Source organism: Bos javanicus, chromosome 25 (assembly GCF_032452875.1).
Source record: "Bos javanicus breed banteng chromosome 25, ARS-OSU_banteng_1.0, whole genome shotgun sequence".
NCBI classification, from domain to species: Eukaryota; Metazoa; Chordata; class Mammalia; order Artiodactyla; family Bovidae; genus Bos; species Bos javanicus.
In genome coordinates, this window is record NC_083892.1 from 19,963,525 (window position 1) to 19,987,179 (window position 23,655).

The window sequence follows — 23,655 nt, forward strand, 5'->3', positions numbered from 1 at the left end:
GAGTGGCCTTTGGGGCCAGAACAAACAATTTGCAGGGAGGGGAGTGGGGGCCGGGGTCGAGAGGCCCTTGAATGTTGGTGGAGGAGGGTTTGCAGGTAAGCCTTAAGAAAGCAGCTTTGAGCAAGAGTCTGGGTTCACGTCTCGATCTGGTTTATGTGCTTGCTGTGTCCAACACAGCCAGATTGGGTTGCGAATGGCCGTCAGCCTGATGATCCCAAGGCTCTAGGACTGGGGGCTGCAGCAGAGGCGGGAGGCAGTTGGGCAGTGAGCTGAGGCCTTTCAGGGAATCTGGGGCCCTTGGTGACTCCCGTGAGCCAAGCTCGGTGGGTCAGCCTCAGCTCCTAGCGTCAGGTCCAAGCCCTTCTTCCTCTGCCAGGTGAGCTCCACCTGACACCTTTACATGGCATCCTGCAGCTGCGGCCCAGCTTCTCCTACCTGGATAAGGCAGACGCCAAGCACCGTGAGAGGGAGGCAGCCAATGAGGGTAAGCTCGGGACCCCCAGCCCTGCGTCTCTCTGTATGTGTTAGCGGGCGAGGTCAGTCGTGGGAAAAGTACTAAAAGGGCTGGATTATAGGATCCTTAGCAGCATCCCCGGCCTCTACCCCCTGATGCCGGTAGCATCCGCCCCCACGATTTTGACCACCAAAAATATCTCTGAATTTCCTAGAGTCTCCTGGGGAAATTGAAAACCACTGACTTAGGCAGCTACCTCTGTATAGGAGGAGAATTCAGACACGACTGCTTGAGGCCTGCCCGGTGGGTGGGGTGGAGAGCCTCGGCAGAGGCTGCGAGCAGGGCCTTTGCTTTTGCAGCGGGAGACTCTTCCCAGGACGAGGCAGAGGAAGACGTGAAGCAGATCACGGTGAGCCCAGGCTCTGAGAGCGCGCCGGGAGGCAGTGGGGCCAGCTTTGTACTGGGCTGTCTGGAGGCAGCAAGGGTGGGCGGGTCTGCGTGGAGCATGGGTTCTGGGGCTGAAACGGAGTCCATCCCTTAGAACCTTCTTGCTGGACTACCTGGAGGGCTAATCTGCCGGGCATGAGGTGGCTGGGAGTGGGAAGTGCCCCAGATGCCAGGTTCTCTGGCCTCCGGGTGGGCTCTGGGTGACAGCCTGGGCCCCAGGCCTGAGGTCCTGGCCCCACCCCAGGTGCGGTTCTCCCGGCCTGAGTCGGAGCAGGCCCGCCAGCGCCGCGTGCAGTCCTACGAGTTCCTGCAGAAGAAGCACGCCGAGGAGCCCTGGGTCCACCTGCACTACCACGGCCTGAGGGTGAGCCGAGGCCCCTGGGCGGCGCGGACGCTGGCCTCCATGGGCTCCTGGGAGAGAAGCCCAGGGCCCGGAGGTGTTAGCTGTGGCCTCGTTGTCTCACTTCCCCTTTCTCTCAGATTGAGTTGTAGCCACCTGGTAGTGCTACAAGGAGAGAGGTTAGGTTCTGGGGGCAGTTTGTCCTGTGTTCCCGCTTTCCTGCCTGTGCGTCCCTGGGGAGTGAGTGACCATGTCACTGGCGGCGGTGGTGGCCCCTGGGCTCTTGTTGAGTGTGAGCATCTTGTTGGGCTCAGTGAGGCTGGTGTTTGGTTACATACCTTTATGCATCGTGGGCCCTGAATGAAGGCCACATGCCCCATCAGGTGCTCCGTGGAGAAGCAGCCATCTGTCCTATGGCTGAGTTAGCTGTGCACCTTTCCCTTCAAGGGTGATTTTTACTGTACTTGACTTAGAGCCCAGTCCTTGGAACTATATTGAGTAAGGGAAGCAATTGAATATTAGCCCATAAAGACACCGTAGGCTCTGTCTCCCCAGCATTTTTGTCGAGGTGGAGCAACTTCTGGAACCTTGCTGAAAGAGATTTTTGTGTTGACAGAGCCTTAGACTTTGGGTCGGTCAGACTTCCAAAAGCTCTCCTGTTTCCTAGTGTGTAACCTTCGGCAAGTTACTTAATCTCTCTGAACCTCACTTTCCTTATCTATAAACTGGGAATAATGGTACCTAACTTCATGTTATTTTGGGGATGGGATGAGTTGGGGTATGTGTGCAGCCATAGGAACAGAGCCTGGCGCGTGCATAGTAAGTGCTCAGTGAACGCTAGTTTTTATTTTTATCATTGCTGTCTGTGTTCCTGTATCAAACAGGGCACTGAGGCATAGGTGCGCTGGGACTGTGCAGCCATAAAGGCAGGAAGGGATGAGGTTGAGGCCACATGCAGAGGCCTTGAGTGCTCTCTCTGTTCAGGAAGTTGGGGTGGTCCTGTGGCCGGCCTTGGAGCCGGACAGTGGGTGTCTGGAGCAGCACGTGGTACAAGGCTGAGAACCGGATTACAGGGGGAGGCCTGGAATGTTGGCTGAGGTTCCTCTGACTCCCTGTTCCTCCCCCACAGGACAGTCGCTCTGAGCACGAGCGCCAGTACCTGCTGTGCCAGGGCTCCAGCGGGGTTGAGAACACAGAGCTTGTCAAGTCCCCCAGGTGAGATCAGCCAGGCCAAGGCTGAGGAGGGCTGCTGAGCCTGACACTGGCCCTGGGAGCATCCCTCTCTCATGGGTCCTGCCTTGAGACTGTGGCCCCTTCTGTAACACAGTAGGGAGATGTGGAGGGGTCCATCGTCCTCTGGAGAGGGCCAGGAGGGCATGTTGGACTATGTGGGGCTGACTTGGGTACAACCTGGTTGGGGGCCAGGGTGGGGCAAGGACAGAGCCCTGCCAGCTGCTGACCTGTTTTCTCCCCCGACAGTGAGTACCTCATGATGCTGATGCCCCCCAGCCAGGAGGAGGAGAAGTGAGTAGAGGGGCCGGACGCCTTTCCCCACTGCCCCTTCCCACCCACTAACCTGCCCCTGGCCTCCTAACCCTTGGCGTTGGTTTTCAATAGAGACAAACCCGTGGCCCCCAGCAATGTCCTGTCCATGGCCCAGCTGCGCACCCTGCCCCTTGCTGATCAGATCAAGATCCTGATGAAAAATGGTGAGTGGGCAGCCCTGCCCTGGGGGGTCCCCAGCCTTGCCACCTCCTGGGGAAGTGGAGTTGGGACAGACTTAAGGAGCGAGGCCCAGGGCCTTTGGAAAGTGCACTGAAGCTGTTACAGGCCACATTAGCGGGGCCACAGGTCCCTGTGAGCCTGGGCAGGCCATTGGCCTTCCTGGGATTGTTGTTTATTTATGAAGAGGCACTAAGGTAGCTACGGGGCTGAGGTGAAGCTTCAGAGGTGAGGCTTCTTAAAGGATTGTGCAGAGCCTCGCGTGTGAGCACGAGCTGTGTTCATTGTCACAGTGAAGTGTGTTCCCTTGCACCGCTTTGTGGTCCCTCACCAGGCTCTCCACAGTGAGGACTCTGAGGCCAGACCCATCAGAGTGGATGTGAGCCTAGAACCTCAGAGCTGAGTCTCAGGCCTGAGGCTCCTCTGAGATGCCAGCACGAGGGCTGCGGGGCCGGAGTGGAGAGCGGAGCTCCCAGGGGTCCAGGCTGCTAGCCTTGCTGCAGAGCACAGGGGCCTCCCCAGGCCCTGCCGCTGCTCACTGCGGGTGGGGAGGTGGGGAGAGCGGGCCACAGTGACCAGGTGTGTGAACTTTGGACCCGATGGCCTGGGTTCAAGTCCTGGCTCTGTCGCTTACTAGCCAAGTGATAATGGGTGAATTTTGAAACCTTCTTGGGCTGGGTCTTCCTCATGAGGCACTCCTGCCTTCCTCCTTGGGTACTCCTCCAGGGCTCAGTGAGAGGCGGGTGCCTGCCCAGAGTGAGAAACCAGTGACGGCCGCTGTTAGGTTACCACTGTCCTGCTGGACTTGTTGCATGAGCCCAGGCCCCTCTTGGCTTGTCTGATGTCTCCTGTGTCCTTCTCAGTGAAGGTCATGCCTTTTGCCAACTTGATGAGCCTCCTGGGCCCCTCTGTCGATTCCGTGGCTGTTCTGCGTGGCATCCAGAAGGTGGCGATGTTGGTCCAAGGAAACTGGGTGGTGAAGAGGTAAGTTCCTTCTAGTCCCTTAGTTGGGAGCGCTGAACCCAGTTAAATTGAATGTAAGTACTGATTTACTGACTGACAAAAAATCTTAAGTTTTGGGCTTAAATCTACCTTAGTGCTTTCTGTTTGTCCTGCTTACGTTGCATTTTATATTCATTTTTACCTTCTTTTCTTGTTACTGTTTTCACCAGTAACTTGGAAGTTAGCTTTCTTGACTCTTTCAGTGATTACCCTACGGATTTCTCAGTTTAATATTAGTTGCTACTTTTTACCCTCGTGCATGTCAATTCAACAACCTTTAGGATATTTTATGTTGATCTTCCTTTCAACTCATTTGTCATTACATTTGTATATTTTAATTCTGTTTTAAACCCTGAAAGACATTGTTATCCAGTTAATATTCTTTAAAAATTTATTTTGCTCATCATTTCTTTCTGTATCTCTGAGTTCCTAAACATGATGATTTCGTTCTGCGAACGTGAGCGTCTACAGGTCATAAATTTGTTTCCGCTTTGTTTGGAAATGTCTATTTCACCTTTGTTCTTAAAGGTTATTTTTGTTTTTAATTTTATTGAAGTATGGCTGATTTGGCACCCCACTCCAGTACTCTTGCCTGGAGAATCCCATGGATGGAGGAGCCTGGTAGGCTGCAGTCCGTGGGGTCCCTAGGAGTAGGACACAACTGAGCGACTTCACTTTCACTTTTCACTTTCATGCATTGGAGAAGGGAATGGCAACCCACTCCAGTATACTTGCCTGGAGAATCCCAGGGACGGGGGAGCCTGGTGGGCTGCTGTCTTTGGGGTCGCACAGAGTCGGACACGACTGAAGTGACTTTAGCATGGCATGACGTAGCATGGCGTGGCTGATTTACAATATTAGGGATATTTTTTACTGAGTATAGAGTTTTAATTTGGTTATTTTCCTTCCGCACTCTGATAAAATTTCATTGTATTCTGACCTTCATTGTTTTTATTGTCTATCCAATGTATGTTCCACTGTCTAACATACATTTCTTTGTTTCTCTCTGGCTGCATGCAAGATTTTCTCTGGTTTTGGTTTTGCACAGGTCGTTAAGATGTGCCTAAGCGGGAATTTCTTACGTGTCCTGTCGGGCTGCATAGGTCCTGGGTTTGTGGCTTGCTGCCTTTTGGTCCTTCTCCAGACTCTGCCTCCTCCCTAGACTGTCAGTTTCTAGGGGCAGGGACTGTCTTGACTCCCTTCCTCCCTGGTGCTGGGTATCATGGCTGGCACATGGCCAACCCTTGGTAACCGTGACTACATTTAATGCACACTTGAATTATATTACTTCTAAATTGTATAGGGTAGAACACATTGAATACTCACTGTTTAGGAATGTGATACAAAGTGAGCAATCTGTCAAAGAGTAAATTGTTCTAGATTTTTTAAAAAGTTGTTCATTGCGAAAAGTCCATCATTTTGCAGTTGGTTGGCCAAGAAAACTGCAGAGTGTATTCATGTTAGAACCTCATGGTGGCGGCCTTTCCCTGGAAGACGGACGTGCGAGGTGTGCTTTGTGGGGCCTTGCGCTGCTGTCTTGGGTGACACACGCGTCTGATTATGAGGGCCTTTGGGATGGCACGTCACTTGTTAACGGGACCTCGTCTGTGTGTTTGTGCTGTGGGTGGATGAAAGCCAGGAGAGGCTGTGCCACCAGAGCCCGGAGGCCGCGCGCCCACGGGAGGCACAGAGACTTGCCAGACGCCGGGCAGCCAGGCAGCCACAGAGCCGGGGCTCACGCTAGCCCAGCGCCGCACGTGCCCCGTTCTGCGCGTGGCCTGTCGTTCCTGTGACTTGAAAGCGGGCCCTCCTGTGTTCCGTCTGCTCGGTGCTTTGGCCTTGCTGCCAGCCCTGTGGGTAGTGGTCTTTCCACGCCCCGTCCTTCTGTGTCCCTGTGAGGCTGCGATAGGGAGCGCTCCCACCTGTTGATGCAGCGTGTCTGGATGCTTGTTCTGGGCCCTGCCCTGAGCTGACGTGTCCTTAGGAAATTGGGGCGAGGCCTGGGGTCTAGGGCTGGGGTGGGCACCATTACAGTCCAGCGCACGGACCACGTTGACTCACCAGTGGGCACCTGCTTCCGTGTGGCAGAGATGGACAGCCCAGGCCAGGGCCCTGTCCTGTAGGGCTTTCGTGGGAAGGTGGGCACAGCTCAGCCTTGAAGGAAAGTAGTAGGTGGGTGCCAGGTGGGCTTGACGGGGCAGGCAGGGCAAGGGGAGCAAAGGAGTGTGTCCCTGGGCAGCAGGGTCTGCGTCTGAATGTGGGCTCAGGGTTTTGCTGTGGAAATGCTTTAAAGCTTTGGCGCCTGTCATTTGCCCTTGAAGGTCCCTGAGCCTCGAGTGCTGGTCCCATTCTCCCCAAGGGCTTCAGCCTCACCCATGCTTGGGGTCTGTCTGATCCCAGCCCCGACCCCTCCTGCCTCCTCACACTGCCCATTCCTCCCCTTTGGGCCAGGGGTAAGGCCTTGGGTGCTGCTTCGTTGCCGGCCTCCCTTGGTGTCTCACCTGCTTTACGTGTGGGACTCACTGTCCTCCAGAGTCCTGGGCTCAGCCTGTCTGTCTCTGAGCCCCTGACCCTCCGACCACGCAGGGGCCTTGGGGCTGGGCCCCTGTGAGGGAGGTGTTGGGAAGGGGATGGGAGAGGAACTCGGGTTTGTAGGGGAGGCTGCTGCTTTCCTCCATGTGGGTTCAGGGAGCCAGGCTCCCAGGGAGAACGGCGGGTGATGGGAGCCCTTGGGGCCCACGTGGGAAAGAGGCCTGGGCTTCCACTTGGAGCTTGAGGGAGTGGGAGGCAGGAGGGGTGAGGACAGGGCCTGACCGGCCACCCTGTCCCCTTGGCAGTGACATCCTGTACCCCAAGGACTCCTCCAGCCCTCACAGCGGTGTGCCGGCCGAGGTGCTCTGCAGGGGCCGAGACTTTGTGGTAAGTGCTCAGCTCTCTGGCTTCCTGGCAGAGCATGGGGAGTGGATGGGGGCTGCACAGAGTCCTGGACCTTTGCCCAGGCAGCGGGCAAAGGGCAGGAGTGTGGGGCCCCGGTGGGGCAGTGGGGAGTAGAGGGCTCTGGACTCTGCCTTGCTCCTCCCTCCTCTCGGACCCTGGAGTCTTCAGTTTCATAAGAACCTTTGAGTTCTTAGCCTGGAAGCCCATAGGTAGATTCTGACCTGGGAGCCATTTGACCTGAGTGGTATTTTTAAAATACTGACTTACTGTCTATTTTTACAAAAAGCAATCAGACTCACGCTAGATTTCTACTTTGTCATAAATAATTGGACAGTCTGGTATCACTAACCCCCAAACAGCAGCCACTTGGAACGCGGCTGACACTCCCCATTCACCACAGTCCCTGGCATGCTGTTCCCTGCACTGTGGCTGTGGGCTTTAGCAACTCCTGAGCTGGCTCGTCCCTCACCCCTCACCCTGTCCTCCCCCCCACCCCACCCCCGCGCTTATCCAGAGCTGAAGTCCCAGCCAAGGCGTCCCTCCTCAGGGCTTGGCCTCTGAGCTGCTGTGGCCTGCACTGCCTGCCTTGACCTTGGCAGTGGGCTTTGAGTTTGCAGCAGTGTCGCCTTGGAGCTGTCTGTGGCGACCTTGGTGAGCTCATGCACAGGTCTGATCACACCAGGCAGCCCTAAGCTGTTTAGGAGAGTGTCTCCATTTTCTCTTTTCTCACCTGGGTGTCCTGGCTCCTTGGGGTACTGAGCATCTAGATGCCTGTGTGGTTTATTTTCATCTCTGGGGATCAGGGTGCAGCGGCATCGACTCCCACGCTCACTCATGGCACATGTGCACTGCTCACCCTTAGCTGCCTGCAGCTCTTCTCTGTTCATGCAGACACTGTCACATGGGTTGTCTGGGAGAGGGTGTTGTTGGATCTGAGTTGTTGTCGGTGACATACGGGCAAGGCATCCCCCACCCCAGGAAGCTTCTGTGGTGTGGAGTGGATCCAGCTGCCCTCCTGGAGGTGGTGGCCGTGGAGCTTCTTCACAAAGGAGGAGACGGAGGCTCAGAGTGGAAGTGACTGCCCACAGCCAGGGTCCACACCCAGTCTGCCTGACACCCCTGCCTGGCTAGGAGCCTCTGCTCTGTGCCCTCATCCCAGGCTCCCAGGACAACAGCAGGGGCTTGGGGGACAGTCCTAAGAGTCCTGGAAACACACCTCTTTTTCTCCCTCAGATGTGGAAGTTCACCCAGAGCCGGTGGGTGGTAAGGAAAGAGGTGGCAGCGGTGACCAAGGTAGGTGATGTCCTGTTTGATCTGAGGCTTGGTCCCACTACTGCAGGGACGGGGGCTGAGTGGGGCTTTCGGGCTGGGCGTGCCTCACCTGGCCCCCTCCCCGCAGCTCTGCACGGAAGACGTGAAGGACTTTCTGGAGCACATGGCCGTAGTGAGGATCAACAAGGGCTGGGAGTTCATTCTGCCTTATGACGGGGAGTTCATCAAGAAGCATCCAGACGTGGTGCAGCGGCAGCACATGCTGTGGACAGGCATCCAGGCCAAGTAAGAGCCTGTCGGGCAGACGAGGGGAAAGGACTATCACATCGTCCCCAGCCACCCTTGCCTCCAGCGGGGAGCACAGCCTGGTGCAGCTGGGATGATGAATGCCAGTTTGGAGCTGTGCACACTCCACTCAGGTGGACTTGGCTGTGTGATCCCAGAACCCCCCTGGCAGAGGCCTGGCACAGCCCCTCCTGCTGATCTAACCTGACCGGCCTCTATTCTGAGGGGTCGGGGAGGAAAGGGAAAGCACTCAGGAGCAAGGTCCCAGGCTTGTGTGGCCCAAGGCAGGCTGGCGGGAGGCTGGCTGAGGAAGGGAGGGTGGGCTGCCGCTGCGCAACCCCACCGCTCGGCTCCCAGCTGCAGGCAGGGACCACCACAGCCCCGCGTGTGGCGTCCTGTGGGGACGTTTCTCTGGGGAGGCAGACGGCCAGGGACGTGATTTACAGGTAAGAGGGTTTGTTCTTCTTTTCAGATTAGAAAAAGTTTATAATCTTGTGAAGGAAGCCATGCCAAAGAAGCCGGATGGACAATCAGGTGTGGAGGGCGTTGGCTGGGCGGGCCCTCATCCTAACACTGGTTCCAGAAGGGCTCCTTTTCTAGGGCTTGTCGGGGCTCTGCCTGGAGGGGGTGTGGGGCTCAGTGGTGGCCACCCTTCTGTGCCTCTTCCCCTTCCCCACAGACCTCAGCTGAAGGCTTGTCTAGTGGCAAAGCCTTGCCTCAGGGACTGAGGCTTCTGGACCTCAGGGCGGTGTCTGGGTTCCAGGCTGGAGGCTTCTCACCCTCAGGTTGGCAGGGTGGCCACTGGCAGGGACTCAGCGGTAACCTCCTGGGTCTCTGAATGTGGAAATCTGATTTTTCCTGTTCTGTTTCTTCCCTCATGGTTGGGGTGGCCAAATTCCTTCTGGGTAAGGTGGTGGTGAAAGGCCAGACTGGGCCACTTGCTTCTGCACCAGCTGGTTTGCATTTTTCCTGTCCCCCTCGTCTGGTCAGCAGAGTGTCCGCATCAGGACAGCAGGGAGTGTCCGTGGAGCAGAGGGGCCGTGGGTCTCTCCCCAGGTCTTTCCCTGCACCGTCTCTACCATCCTGAGCAGCCCTGTGTCTTCTCCCAGGGCCTGTGGGGCTGGTCTCTGGGGACCAGAGAGTCCAAGTCGCCAAAAGACAGGCACAGCAGAACCACGCGCTGCTAGAGCGGGAGCTGCAGCGGAGGAAGGAGCAGCTGCAGGCGTCCGCGGTCCTGCCCGGCGTGAGGATTAAGGAGGAGCCCATGAGTGAGGAGGGGGAGGACGAAGAAGAGCGGGAGGCGGAGGACGAAGAGGAGCCCATGGACACCTCGCCCGGCGGTGGCCTCCACGGTGGGCTGGCCAACGGGCTGCCTGCCGGGCGGGCAGCAAGCGGGGACAGCTTCAATGGGCACCCGCCCTCCGGCTCTGCCAGCACCCCCGTGGCCCGGGAACTCAGGGCCTTTGTGCAGGCCACCTTTCAGAAACAGTTTGTGCTCACCCTGAGCGAACTCAAGCGCCTCTTCAACCTGCACTTGGCCAGCCTGCCCCCCGGCCACATGCTGTTCAGCGGCATCTCGGACCGCATGCTGCAGGACACGGTGCTGGCTGCCGGCTGCAAGCAGATACTGGTGCCTGTAAGTAGCGCCCCCGGCGGCAGACGAGGCCTCGTGGAGGGCTCCTGGGCACGCACGCCTGTCCAGGAGGAAGTGGCTGTGGGAGAGAGGCTGGCAACCAGACTGGCCTGAGCCCTGCTGGCTTTGGGGAAACAGCTGTTGGTAGGGTGCATGGGGCAGGGGCGCTTGAGAGACCGTTGGCCTCGGGGTAAATGTAGGTTCCCACGTGGTTGCTGTGTACGACATTGGGCTGGTCAGCCTCCCAGCCCTGCACCCTCATCTGAAGTGGGTGAATGTTAGTTTTGTGTCATGGGCTTTGGTGAAGGCTGAGTGGGTGCCTGTAGGCCATCACCTGTTGCCTGGCACACAGGAGGGCTTTGGCCATGCCAGCTCCCCATCCTGGGGTCTGGCCCCTTCCTGTGCCAGCACCCTACCCATTCCTGCCAGCTTTGCCATTTTTTAAGATGATTTCACTTCTAGTGTCATTTGATCTTCTTGTGACCGCAGATGAAGAAACTGAGTTTCAAAGAAATAAAATGCATTTACCCAGGAAGCGATAGAGCCGGACATTGAACCTCAGTACCGTGGCTGCAAGTCTTAAATTCTTTCTGCTGCAGCTGAGATGAGCTGACCTCCCACCAGAGCCCTCAGCTGTGCCTGGGTCCCGGCGGGCCTCCCTGTCCTAGAGCTGGCTGGCCAGCACGAGCTCTGTGGCTTTTCAGTGAGCATTTCTGGTGCCAGGCCTGCAGGTGCAGGGTGGGTCCCCTCCACCCCGGGCTCCTTGTCTTGTCCCATCATTGGACGGGGTCCTAGAGGGGAGGAAATACGGGAGCAGAGGGATCTCTGGAGACCACCTCCCTGAGCTGAGGGTACAAGGGTGCCTGGCTGGGTGCGCTCTTCATTCTCCTCCCAGGCTCTGTCCAGACCTATCAGCAAGTCGGGTGAAGTGGGCTGTGTCTGTCTCTTAACAAGGGAGCACTGCTGTCCGCAGCGTAAGGTCAGAAGCACGTGCAGCCTCGGGTGATCTGAGGCAAAGGCCCATCCCTGTGTATGTGAGGAGCAGAAACTAGGGCAGGAGGCCCTGGGTCCCAGGCTGGCTGGCGTGTCCCAGGGGATCTGGCCCTCATGGCAAGGGGCCTCCTTCGTGAGGTCTCTACAGAAGGTAACTGGGGTTTGGGTGCCCTGCCCTCTTTGGAGCCTCCCTTGTCCACCCAACAAATGGGTTCAGTTACCTGCAGACTTGCCTTTCTCTGACGGAGCCAGGCAAGGCAGGGGCGCCTGCCTGATGTTAGCCAGGCCATCTTGGGTTGTTGGAGGGGATAGAGGACAAGGGACACGAGTGGCCACCCCCAGGACCTGCTCATCCTACACTTCTCAGTAGGGTCGGCATCCCTACTGAGAACACCCTGGCCTTTTCCAGCTCTCTTGCTGACTTCCCTCTGTGTCTTGGTCATGTCCAAGGTGGGAGATTGCTCAGACCTGTCCAACCTCTTTTTTACACAAGGGAGCTGAGTTCCAGGGAGAGTGAGTATATGCGCCAAGACTCAGCTCCTAGTGCTACTGGTTATTCGTGGTGTGACCATGAACACTGAGTAAACCTCTCTGCATGGACCTCCCTCGTGGAGAGTGGCTCCCTCTCTGGTAGCAAATGAGATTTAAAGCCCACCTGGGACTATGCGTGGTAGGAATTGTTACTGTTACTTGGGTTGTGGCACCAGGACTGGAATCCACTCTGCCAGGTGCCCTTTCCACCGTCCCCTTCCCCAGGCACCAGGAGCCTGCGCTGCCCTCTCCGTGGTCCATCTTCAGACTCTGCTGAGCCACATGGCACGGGCTGCTCAAGGTGGATCAGGGCCTCTAACCCATGTCGACACGGCTTTTGTAGGAGGGATTGAAAGGGATCCCGCGATAGGAAGGCGTTAGGGGGGAGGGAGTGCTGCTTAGACACATCTGAGGGTTGGTTGAGGGTGGGAGGACACAGGATGTTAAAGCAGAAGGGAGAGCTAGTGGCAGGCTGATGGGAAACAGACACCGCCTCCCCGCCTTCCTGAGCACGTCTGTGGCTTCGGGCCGGGCTTGTCTGCTCCTCATGGAAGCGGTCTCCGCGCGCGGCTGGGGAGGAGGGAGCAGCAGCAGCAGGTTTGCAGCTGCCCACAGCTACTGAGAGGCAGAGGCTCCATTCCCAGAACGGGTGGGTGCAGGCCGACAGGACCAAGGCGGGTGGATTCGTGTGTTAGAGCCAAGCAGCCAACTCACGCCTGGGCCTTGGTCAGTTTCCCCCACAGACGGCTGCTTCCCCGGATGAGCAGAAGGTGTTCGCCCTCTGGGAGTCTGGAGACATTAGTGACCAGGTGAGGTGACCTTCCCGTCTCCCCAGGAGGGAGCAGGGTGGTGTTCTGCAGTGGGGAGACCCAAAGTGTGGTCGTATCCATTTCAAATTTTCCAGCCACTCCTGGTTTTAAATATTCTGTCTCTGTGTCTCCGTATATTTCAAAACATACTGGATGTGCCAGTGGTGTGAGCCAAAAGCAGTAGTTCCCAAATGTCAGACTGGACTGGCTGCATCAGAAACACCTTGTAAAAAGTAGAGGACTGACCCCCAGAGATTCAGTTTAGTTCTATAGGAATGGGGTAGGGTCCTAGGTGTTTAAGTTTCTACAAAGCCTTCTAGATGATTCTGCTGCCCAGCCAGGCTTGTGGACCGGTGATGGACCACATTTCTCAGATGACTGATGGTGGTAGGAATCAAAAGGATTTCTTACCAGTCTCGGGTGTCGGGTCAGATGTCAGAGAAATCAGTCCTTTTGCCTCTAATCACCTGGACAGGAATGAACAGAATATGAATTCAACCAGCAGGATCTGAGGTCCAGAAGTTTTCCTTAAATCATGAGCTTGCCTGAATTTTAAAGATTTAAGATTTAATTGCTAGACTCCAATAGATCTGTCCTTTTCCAGGTCTTGTCCTTAGGAACTGGGAGAGAGGGAGTGAGCAAAAGCCCCCACTAAGGTCTGTGTCCCCTTTTGCCTCTTAGAAGGAGACCGACAGGCAGGCTGAGAACACCAGAGGGGCAGGGCCTTCTGTGGTGGAGAGACATCGAACAGCTCTGTGCTTTTGGCCAGAGTGGGTGGCATCTGGGTTTCCTCCTCTTGAACTAGTCCAGTAATTAAAAGGAAAAAAACGTAGTAAGTCCATATTCTTCAAAACAAATAAGACTGAAAACTGTATGGGAAACTGGTCTCCTGCTTTGCCAGACCAGATTCCCACTCCTCAGAGGCAATCACTTTTTAATTACAAGGCGTCATTTTATATATATACACACACAAATATACACAAATTGTACTTCTGCTATTAGGTGTCTCACCTTGTTATTTTCAATGGGCTTCTGGTTGCATTGGTTGAGGATTTAGTTTTCAGCTATGTTGGGAGAATGGACAGGTGTGGGATATATTTTTTTAGTTACATCACATACCAATGCTAGACTAGAAATGTGTTCATTGTGGAGACAAATACCAGTAGTTTACCACGTCCGTTTCTTTTTTATACTACTTTTCTTGTTTTCACTTGCATGGTTTTCTGAAGACAGACACACCACCAGGAGGACTGTTCTTGAGTCCCAGACGCCTCTCCAGTGGGACCAGCTCCATGTCTCTTGCTGGCTTGCAATCTTGTGTCTTCCTTGTTGCTTAATCTTAGCTTCTAAGGGGACCAGAGGGATTGTCTGCATTCTTCCATGTCTTAAAATGGCTTTCTTTTGTCCTCAAGTATTATTTGTCTGAACTAGGGTTTTGGAGGACAAAGCATTTTCCTCTGAATTTAACATACTGTTCCATCGTATTGAAGCTTTCAGAGTTGTCGTCCAGTTCCTTGGCCCTCTTTTTCTCGGGCTTTTCAGTTTGATCCACATCCTTCCCTTAAACCATGCTTCAGGTTTTATTCTTATTCTGCATATAGCGCAGCAGTGCGTCTCCAGATGTGCCCCTTGTGTGGGTTATTACTGTGCCGGACAGTTGAGTCATCCTTACGAAGTTCCGAAATCTCTTTACCTGTTTTTTCTCTATTCTTTTGGAATGGTTAGATCACATGTTAGACATAGTGGATCAAATCTTTTCTCATATAACACCTTTTGTTCTTGTTGGGGGATTTGACAGTCCTCTCTCCTTCCTATTTTTCTCTGGGACATGATGCTCTTCATGGCATCCTGTCTTATTTATGCGTCAGGACTTTAAGCCACTCACTCCTCATCCTGTCCTGCCTTCACGCAGTTAAGGTTGTGGCTCCCCTGCCCGCTCAGTTACCCTCTTGTTTTTCTATCCCACAAAAGTATGTCTAAAAACTGCTCCTCTGCTAATGGCTTCACTGGCATTTTTGTTCTTGTGTGCGTGTATCTTTATTTCTTCATTTTATTGAGGTCTCTCTCAGGAGATGACAGACCGGGCACACGTGTTAGTCTTTAACAGAAGTCCTAGCAAGGACTTTGATCACAGACTACAGTGTGGAGTTGGGTCCTTAGCTCTGGATTTCTTATTTATTGATGTTTCTGTTTTAGATAATTCCTGTAATAACATTTTTTTGCTACTAAAGCATCGACAGGTTTTGCTTGAAATTTTTTCCAAAAATTACCGGGTGCGCCGGAACATGATCCAGGCTCGGCTGACTCAAGAGTGTGGAGAGGATCTGAGTAAACAGGAGGTGGATAAAGTGCTAAAGGTACATCCATTTTTGGTATAATATGCAGAGGCTCTGAGCTTCCATTCTGACCGTGAGCCTACTAAGAACCACGCCGCCCACAGCTGGCTCCTGCCTGTCTTAGGCGGAGACTGACTGCGTGGAAGCGGATCTCGTCTGGTACCCTTCCTGTGGCTCTGTTTACTAATCAGGCTTCCTCTGCACCCCTCCCCAGCCTGCTGGGTCTTCAGCAACAGATAATTGGCATTGGTTTGGTGGGTTTATGCAAAAGGACTAAATTGAATAAGATGTAAACTCCATTCATAGTCTAACGGGTCATCATCCTTTACGGTGACAGGGCCTAGATTAGAATCTGTGCCCCGACTCCTCCTTTGAATTGTGTACCACTTTTTTTTTTTCCCTGTAACCCCATACTAACTCTTGTGCTCCTTGCTTTTACTAGAACAATTTTTAAATCAAATTTAAAAAGAAATAAAAATACTTAATTCCTATTAGGCATTGGCTTCCCTGTGGCTCAGATGGTAAAGAATGTGCACACACTGCAGGAGACCTGGGTTTGATCCCTGTGTCAGGAAGATCCCCTGGAGTAGGGAATGGCCACCTACTCCAGTACTCCTGCCTGGAGGATTCCACGGACAGAGGAGCCTGGTGGGCTACAGTCCGTGGGGTTGCGAAGAGTCAGACACAACTGAGTGACTTAACACTTTTTTCATAATGTCTTTGAATTGACTGTGTGGCACAAAAACCATACTCGCAGAAGCATTTAGTTTTAGCATTTAGCATTCAGTTTTACTGAAAACTGCTGACAGAGTCCCTATATTCTAGTATTCTTATATTCCAGGTCCATAGATGCTGAGGCAATTTGTGAAGCACCTTTTCTTTGGTTAGCTTATTCACATATCTTTTGTATCTTGTGTTTATAAAGCACATTCATTTATAGTCCCTCACTCTTAAGACACCCCTGGGGAAAGATGGGGTCAAGACCCACGCATGGCGGAGGCTGGGTGGTGATGACCAGAGTGTCAGGCAGGTCTTGATCTCCTGTTTGTGTTCTCTCCATGAATCGTAAATCAAGTTTTGATATTCTGCACAGAATGTGCTCCTTTTCCTGCTAATGTCTGGAAAACATGTTCCTTTATTCACAGGACTGCTGTGTAAGCTACGGCGGCATGTGGTACCTTAAAGGGACGGTACAGTCTTGACAACATGCAAATCACTAACCCAGTGAATCCAAGCCCAAGGACGGACGGCAGAGCCAGCAGAGGTGGAAGTAGAGTTTCGGTTGCTTCTGAAGACTCGGAGCAAGAGGAACTGACCATCTCTCGGCCTGGGGCCTCGCACTGTCCAATGGACAGAGGGGATCATACTCAGCCAGTGGCAGGGTCACCTTAAGGTAGATGGCTCCCAGAAGAGACCAGCTGGGACCTTCTTTGCAGTACAGTTTGAAATTCGTGATGTATTTTGCTTATTATTTGGTTTCATTCTCATAATAAAGAGAGTGTACACTGTCACCGGCAGGATGATGAAAATCATGGTCTAATATTTTACTTTCAAACTTAATGCCAACAAGATCTGAATTATGTTTACAAGATGAAGAAAACCTCAAGGTTTTTAATATTTAAAATGCCTGGAAGCCAATATTAAGTCTTCAATTACATACCTGCTAAGACTTCTGCCAACTTCATTAAACAAACCAAACCGAATTGTTTCACTGTTGGTTTCCTGTGGCCATCTCACCTTTTAAAACAACCTACTTTAAAAGTCGCAGTCTCAACTGTTTACATGAACCATAGCAAAAAATCAGAATCAAATACATTTATTCTCAATGTTTGCATATGGATGCAAATAAAACGAGGTAAGTATGGAACAATGTATAAGTGAAGTCATCACACTTTGATGTAAAAAATTTATATTTTGTGTATTTTTAAAATAAATGCTAACACTAACCTGGCATCATGGTGCTGCTGTCTTCAAATGGTTGCAAGAAGGCAGTGCTGCCTGCTCTCAGAGCCTTGTATGTACATCGGGGGATGGCAGCCAGCAGCACTGCCTGGTGGGACTGTACAGTCACATGTGTAATTGTAAATTTTTCTAGTACACATATTAAAGATAGTACAAAGAAACTTGTTAAATTTTTATGTATTTTACGTAGCCTAATATAGCTAAAATATCAACATGTAATAAAAATATTAAATTTTTTGGTACCAAGGTTTTACTATCTGGTATCTTATACACTGTGTAGTCCATGGGGTCGCAGAGAGTCTGACACGACTGGGCAACTTTCACTTTCCATCTTACACTTATCACGCTCGAAGTTTGGAGTAGCTACAGTTTGAGTGCTCAGTTGCCACGTGTGGCTAGCCCATAGTGACCAGTGTAGTCAGCCCTTGGAGGACTGTGAAAAATTAAAGAATTCAGCTAGATTGGGCGAGACAGGAAATTTCGCTAAAATAAGACTTTCGCTGTGGTCTGTTGGGCAGTAGAGCCACTGCTCTGAAGATTTAGATGATGGCGTCTGTGTATGTACTCCGCCCCGCCCCCCCCCCCCCCCAAAAAAAGAGCTACAATATTTGGTAATGAAAGTTTAACAGGTTGATTGTATATTATGTTCTTGGTTCTAATTGTTAACATACATGAGGCTGAAGAGTAAAAACCTTCTAAAATCTTTGTGGAGTGTGTCCAGCTATCATATAATAGCTCTACTCAAGGGGAGGCCCCTTGTGGTAAAGCAAAGACTGAGCAGACTGGAACTGGTGGGGCTTGGAGGAGTCAAAGCCTTAAACACTAATAAAGAGAAATGAGTTAAACACTGAATTCAAATAGCTAGGAAAATAAGAACAGAGAAGGAAATATTTAAAAATAAAAATTGAGGTAAAAATGTAAATTAAGATACACCAATAGCTATCAATGAAGGAAAATGACACACACTTGTATAGACAATGAGATGGGGAAAGTTTAGAGGAATCAGATGATTTATAACTAAAACATAAATTACTAAAAGTGGTTGGAAAGAAATTGCAACAGAGCAGTTACTAGAGAGGAAAAGGGCCAGGGATTATCACAGTTGAATTATATAAAATCTTTATGATGTAACAGCATGTGATGGTCCCCCAGATGCTTATCAAAGCATTGATCTTAAAGTCTGACAAAGGTAGCTTATGAATAAAAAGGATAAGCAGTCGATTCCAGTACCTTGTAAAGAATTAAGTCAACCATGCCTATGCAAGGGCTTCCTTCATGGCTCAGTTGGTAAAGGATCTGCCTGCAGTCCAGGAGACTGGTTTGATTCCTGGGTCAGGAAGATCCCTTGGAGAAGAGATAGGCTACTCACTCCAGTATTCTTGGGCTTCCCTTGTGGCTCAGCTGGTAAAGAATCTGCCCACAATGCAGGAGACCTGGGTTTGATCCCTGGGTTGGGAAGATCCCCTGGAGAAGGGAAAGGCTACCCACTCCAGTATTCTGACCTGGAGAATTCCATGGACAGTATTGCAAAGAGTTGGACATGACAGTGACTTTCAGCTTTTCATGTCTATGCAAGGGTGATATCAGGGCATATCCTCTGAGATCAGGAACAAGGTAAGGATGCCTACCATAATTACTTCTGTTTAGCATAGTACTGGAAGTACTAGCTAGAGCACTTAGGCAAGAAAAAAACTGGAAAGGAAGTAATATGTTTGCAGATGATATGATCTTGTATGTAGAAAAGTAAATATTTCACAAAAAAAGTTTGGATGAGTTAAGCAATGTAGCAGAATACAAAGTCAACACAAATTGTTTTTATTTCCTTTGTACTGTTAGTATGTAGAAATGCATTTAGCTATGCTGGGTCTTTGGTGTTGCATGGGCTTTTCTCTAGTTGCGGTGCACAGGCTTCTCTTGTGGAGCAGACTCTAGGGTGCATGGGCTTCAGTAATTACGGCACTTGGGCTCAGTAGTTGGCACACAGGCTTAGTTGCTCCTTGGCACGTGGGATCTTCTTGGATCAGGGATCGAACCTGTGTCTCCTGCATTGGTAAGCTGATTCTTTACCACTGAGTCACCAGGGAAGCCCATGTAGTTTTGATTTGAGTTTGTTCGGGGAGGTGATCCCAGGGTCCTACAGCACCATTTTGATCCTGCCTCCCAGAGTTATTGTATAATGGGTAGAGAGTTTGAGTTTTTTTTTTTTTTTAATGGCTGTGCTGGGTCTTTACTGCTGCACATGGACTTTATCTAGTTACAGCAAGCAGGGGTACTCTCTAGTTGTGCACGGGCTCCTCACTGTGGTGGCTTCTTTTGTGGAACACGGGCTCTAGGCACATGGGCCCAGTAGTCGCGGCATGTGGGCGCTAGGGCGCAGGTTTCAGCAGCTGCGGCACTGGCTCAGCTGCCCGAGGCACGTGGAATCTTCCTGGACCATGGATTGAACCCATGTCACCTGCAGTGGCAGGCGGAATCTGAGTTTCAGGTTTAAAGAGTAAGAATTATGGGGATGGATGGTGGCTGATGGTTGCACAGCAATGTGAATGTATTTAACATGTTTGAACTGTACACTTAAAAGTGGTTCAGATATTAATTATGTGTATTTTTACCACAATAAAAAACCCAGAAAACTTGAAATTCAGATGGTTCAAACTGTCAAGCACAAAAAGAAATAAAGTATTTAAAGATTAATATAACTACACAAAAATCTTACTTTGCAAAATTCCAGTAACAAGGTAAAAAGATAAATAGCATGTAATATCTAATTGCAAAAGTGAATTTCCTAAATACTAGAGCTCTTTAATAGGCAAAGGGCAATGCAAAAATGGCTTTGAACAGATTAAAAGCTATTCAATCTTATTAATAAATGCAAAACCTAAACAATAAGGAAAATACCATTTTTCCTCTATTAGTTTGGCACGGGTCATAAAGTTTATTGGTATGGCAACAAGCACATGAAAAAGAGGCTCAACATTGGTAATTATTAGAGAAATGCAAATCAGAACTACAATAAGCTACCACCTCACACGGGTCAGAATGCCCACCATTAAAAAGCCTACAAATAAATGCTAGCGAGGGTGTGGAGAAAAGGGAACCTTCCTATATTGGTGGTGGGAATGTAAACTGGTGCCGTCACTATGGAGGGTCCACAAAAACTAAAAACAGAGTTGCCATATGATCCAGCAGTCCCACTCCTGGAGCGGACACGAACTTGGAAAGATCCGTGTGCCCTGTGTTCACTGCAACACTGTTTACGATAGCCAAGACACAAACGCCTATCAACAGATGAATGGGTAAAGAAGGTGTGGTGTACATATACAAACAACAGAATACTAGTCAGCCATAAAATGAATGAAACAATGCTATTTGCAGCAACCTGGATGAACCTAGATCATACTAAATGAACCAAATCACAAAGAGAAAGACATGATACCACCTTATACATGAAATCTAAAATATGACACAAAGGACCTTACCTACGAAACAGATTCACAGACACAGAGAACAGACTTGTGGTTGCCAAGGAGGCGGGGGGTGGGGGAGGGATGGCTGATAAGGAGTTTGGTAGCAGATGCAAACTATTATATACAGAATGCATCAACAGCAAGGTCCTTCTGTATAGCACAGGGAACCATATTTAATATCCTGTAATAAACCATAATGGAAAAGAATATAAAACTATGTACGTGTATAACTGAATCACTTTGCTGTACACCAGAAGCTAACACAACATTGCAAATCAACTACACTTAATTAAAAAAAAAAAAATACACGGTTTAAAGATGCATGGTTCAGTAAAAAGGCAAGATACACTCACTTTAAACTATGGGGTGATAGAAGCACATTCATGTACTAATCTAAGCACAGAATAGTTTGGAATGATATACCAATAAACTGGTAACTGGACAGGACAAGGACTGGAAGGTCAGAAGGTCAGGGAAGATGAGCCAACTCACTATGAACTCCTTATACTGTTTGAAGAAATAATGTTTTACCCATTAATCCAGCTTTGCCATTGTGCAAAATTAGATTCAATGCTCATTTTAACATCTGAACTCTCTAAAGTGTCTTTCCTATAACTGAATTATTTTAAGAATCACCTAGCCAAAATGCTATTAATTTAGAACCAAGTCTGACATTTCTAAAATAGTGAAAATTATATACAGCATATACATTTTTTAAATCATATAGTAATTTTAATGAACATCAATATGAGCAGAATTTGTGCTACTACACAATCCCAAAGAATGGGAAAAATGGAAATGGAAAAAAAATCACTATCAATTCTTCCCAGAGAGATTCTGTTGGAAGAAGAAAAGTAAACAGTTGGTAATAACAGTGAAATGGCTTAAGATTGAAATAACAAGGAATTTATCCATTTGTTCATTTTCATAGGTAATTTTATTTGGTTTTTAGAAAAATATATACAATAAATGGAACTCAGTTTTCTTAAATAGTTTTAAATTAAAAGTATGCAAGTGAGAGAACAAGTGTATTTCCACAGTCAGGACATCAACACTGTTTAATATAAAGTGGCAGATAGGCATTTCTGCAGCAAGTCACAAACATGTACAGGAATGGTAGGAAGTGAGTAGGAGCAGCTTCAGACCAGTGGGCTAGCCAGCTCAGACAGCACAGTGGGGGTGAGGGTTCCATCTTGCCCCTTTAGTGTGAATTTAAGAAAAGAATGATTTGCCTATCCTAGCCACTATAGCTTTTGAGTACAAACATTTGAATGTGGGGAGAAGGCCCTCCAGGGCTCTGCTAACAAGCTAACTGGGCCAACCAGAGCCTGCCCTTTCAATTTGGTATTCAGCTGGACTGAGATGTATTAGGATTACCCGTCAGTCACAGTTCCACTGGTAGCAGATGTAATGAACTCAAAGGCTTGGAGTACTTGTTAATGCCATTTGCTTTGGATGGGACCCCTGCTTTCTCCTGAACATTCTTCTTCATGAATTCACAGTATCCAAGTGTTTGTGAAAGACCTTTTCATGTGGCAGCCGTCTAACTTCTACATAGTTTTGAGACGTTAAGCAAGAAGGCAGCAGGAACTGCATTGGTGTTGTTTCAACTCTGCCATTTCCCCTATATAATATACACTATATTATATATACTATATACTACAGTTACTCCAGGCCTGCTTCTCCAGGGGCACAGACCCTCCCTCCACTGGCCCTGCGGCTTTTCAAGGAACTGCAACCTAATCATCGCGCTAGCCAGAGGCCAGTCTGTCATGGGATTTCCTGAGGAGCTTAAACGAACTGGATTATACACCTGCCACCAGGGAGCACCTTCCTTCCTCACTCTATACATTTGCTAATAAATAAGCAAAGCAACGAGGCCAACATCAGGAGCAACATCAGGCTTTGGGGTCGACACACACTGTGTGAGTGGGAGAGAGAGGTAACAGGAAGCAGGCCAGTTAGTCCTGGAGCCGGTGGTTCACTTAGGAATGAGAGGAGAGAGATCGGTATTTGGTTCTCTGTTCATCTATTTCCTGTTTAGTTTTCTTGATGCAACTAAAGATCTCCTTAAAAAGCGCTTTGTATTCTGGCGGCGTCGAGGTGGTGGGGGAGCTGATGGGCTCTGGGGTGACAGAGGCTGGGACCCAGCTGAGGGTGCTGGGTGTGCGCTGGGCGTTCAGGGCAGCCAGGTCCTTGGCCGGAGCCCGGGAGGTCTGCACAGCCTTGTGGGACAGGCTGTCCTCCTCCTGCTGGCACTTCTTCAGCAGCTCCTCGTACTTCGCCTTCAGGGCGCTGTACTGTGTGTCCACCTCGTGCAGAAGGGAGATGCCCCTCTGCTTCACCGCCTGGGCCCGGCGGATGCAGGTCTCCTCGTGGCCCCTCACGATGTCGCTGCCCGCCAGGCTGCTCAGCACCGTCTCGCTGCTACCACGCTTGAGGGGCTTCCTGTGCGCTTCGGGCACGGTCAGGAGCATCTCGTCCAGCAGGCTCTGGCCGGGCTCTTTGAAAGGGACAAACAGAGAGTCCGGCACCAGCTTCTCCACCCCGTTCACAAAAGGATGCTCCGCCTGCAACATCTGCCGCATCTCGGCCACCTCCGCCTCCAGCTCCAGCGCGCGGGCTCGGTAGGCGTCCGTGGCCCCCAGCTGCTGCTCCAGCTCGCTGTTCTCCTTCAGCACCAGCCCGTATTCCTCCTCCATGGTCACCCGCTTCTGCCGCTCCAGGCTCAGCTGGGCCTGCAGCATGGTCACTGTTTTCTTCAAATGCTCATTTTCTTCCTCATCGGGGCTTTGCTGACTTGGTAAGGAAGTGATCTTCTCGGCAAACACATGATCGTACACGAAGTGCCTGGGGGAAATATTGAAAGACTCTTACACAGGCCGACTGAGAATGCAAAGAGGGAGGCTGATGATTTTTTTCCAACTACGTATTTTTGAGGAGCTGTGATATGACTGATTTTTTGCCTATTCCACCCTAGAGCAGTGGCTAAAATGAATGTGTGAGACTGACAACACATGGAAGAAAACACAACTTTTGTAATTAATTTTTTTTAAAACATTAAAAATGCTACAGAACATCCATTCCCAAAGACCAGTAGTATGATTGAGACTGTTCAAGGAGATCAGAACAGCCAGTGGTGCTCAGTCTTGGCTGCAGATTAGAATCACCTGGGCAGTCCTAAAACAGTTGACGCCTGGGTCCCACCCCCACAGATTCTGACCTAGCTGGTCTGCCACATGGACTAGAGGGTTTGTATTTTTTAAAGCTCTTCCTATGAGTCATAATATGCAGCTAAGATTGAGAACCATTACTGCAGTGATTTTAAACCAAGAACATACATCAGAATCACCTGAATAGCCTTTTACTCACACCTAGAGATTCTGATTAGGCCTGACGGCGATCTGATGAACAGTCAAGCTGAGGCCCTCCAAATGCACGAGCTGGTCTCTCGCCTGGTCAGAGTCC

The 23,655-nt window shown here is 50.6% G+C and overlaps 2 protein-coding genes across 6 annotated transcripts in view; one reads left to right on the top strand and one right to left on the bottom strand.

Annotated features, from left to right (window-relative positions):
• Nucleotides 1–16,712, top strand: part of POLR3E (RNA polymerase III subunit E) — a 31,811-nt gene extending 15,099 nt beyond the window's left edge. For 3 of the 5 annotated variants that reach the window (XM_061401390.1, XM_061401391.1, XM_061401393.1), the window contains 15 exons: nt 377–484; nt 814–863; nt 1,146–1,265; nt 2,371–2,456; nt 2,721–2,765; nt 2,859–2,950; nt 3,827–3,947; nt 6,803–6,884; nt 8,136–8,195; nt 8,302–8,459; nt 8,932–8,993; nt 9,569–10,095; nt 12,348–12,425; nt 14,657–14,782; nt 15,907–16,712. In XM_061401390.1, coding sequence (XP_061257374.1) covers nt 377–484; nt 814–863; nt 1,146–1,265; nt 2,371–2,456; nt 2,721–2,765; nt 2,859–2,950; nt 3,827–3,947; nt 6,803–6,884; nt 8,136–8,195; nt 8,302–8,459; nt 8,932–8,993; nt 9,569–10,095; nt 12,348–12,425; nt 14,657–14,782; nt 15,907–15,963 — 1,772 coding nt within the window. In that variant the 3' untranslated portion in view covers nt 15,964–16,712. The remainder of the gene's footprint in view (nt 1–376; nt 485–813; nt 864–1,145; nt 1,266–2,370; nt 2,457–2,720; nt 2,766–2,858; nt 2,951–3,826; nt 3,948–6,802; nt 6,885–8,135; nt 8,196–8,301; nt 8,460–8,931; nt 8,994–9,568; nt 10,096–12,347; nt 12,426–14,656; nt 14,783–15,906) is intronic. The other 2 variants (XM_061401394.1, XM_061401392.1) reach the window with 2 other exon arrangements.
• A 4,389-nt stretch (nt 16,713–21,101) lies between these two features.
• Nucleotides 21,102–23,655, bottom strand: part of CDR2 (cerebellar degeneration related protein 2) — a 28,165-nt gene continuing 25,611 nt past the window's right edge. Inside the window, exon 5 of the mRNA XM_061401402.1 lies at nt 21,102–23,037. Coding sequence (XP_061257386.1) covers nt 22,173–23,037 — 865 coding nt within the window. The 3' untranslated portion in view covers nt 21,102–22,172. The remainder of the gene's footprint in view (nt 23,038–23,655) is intronic.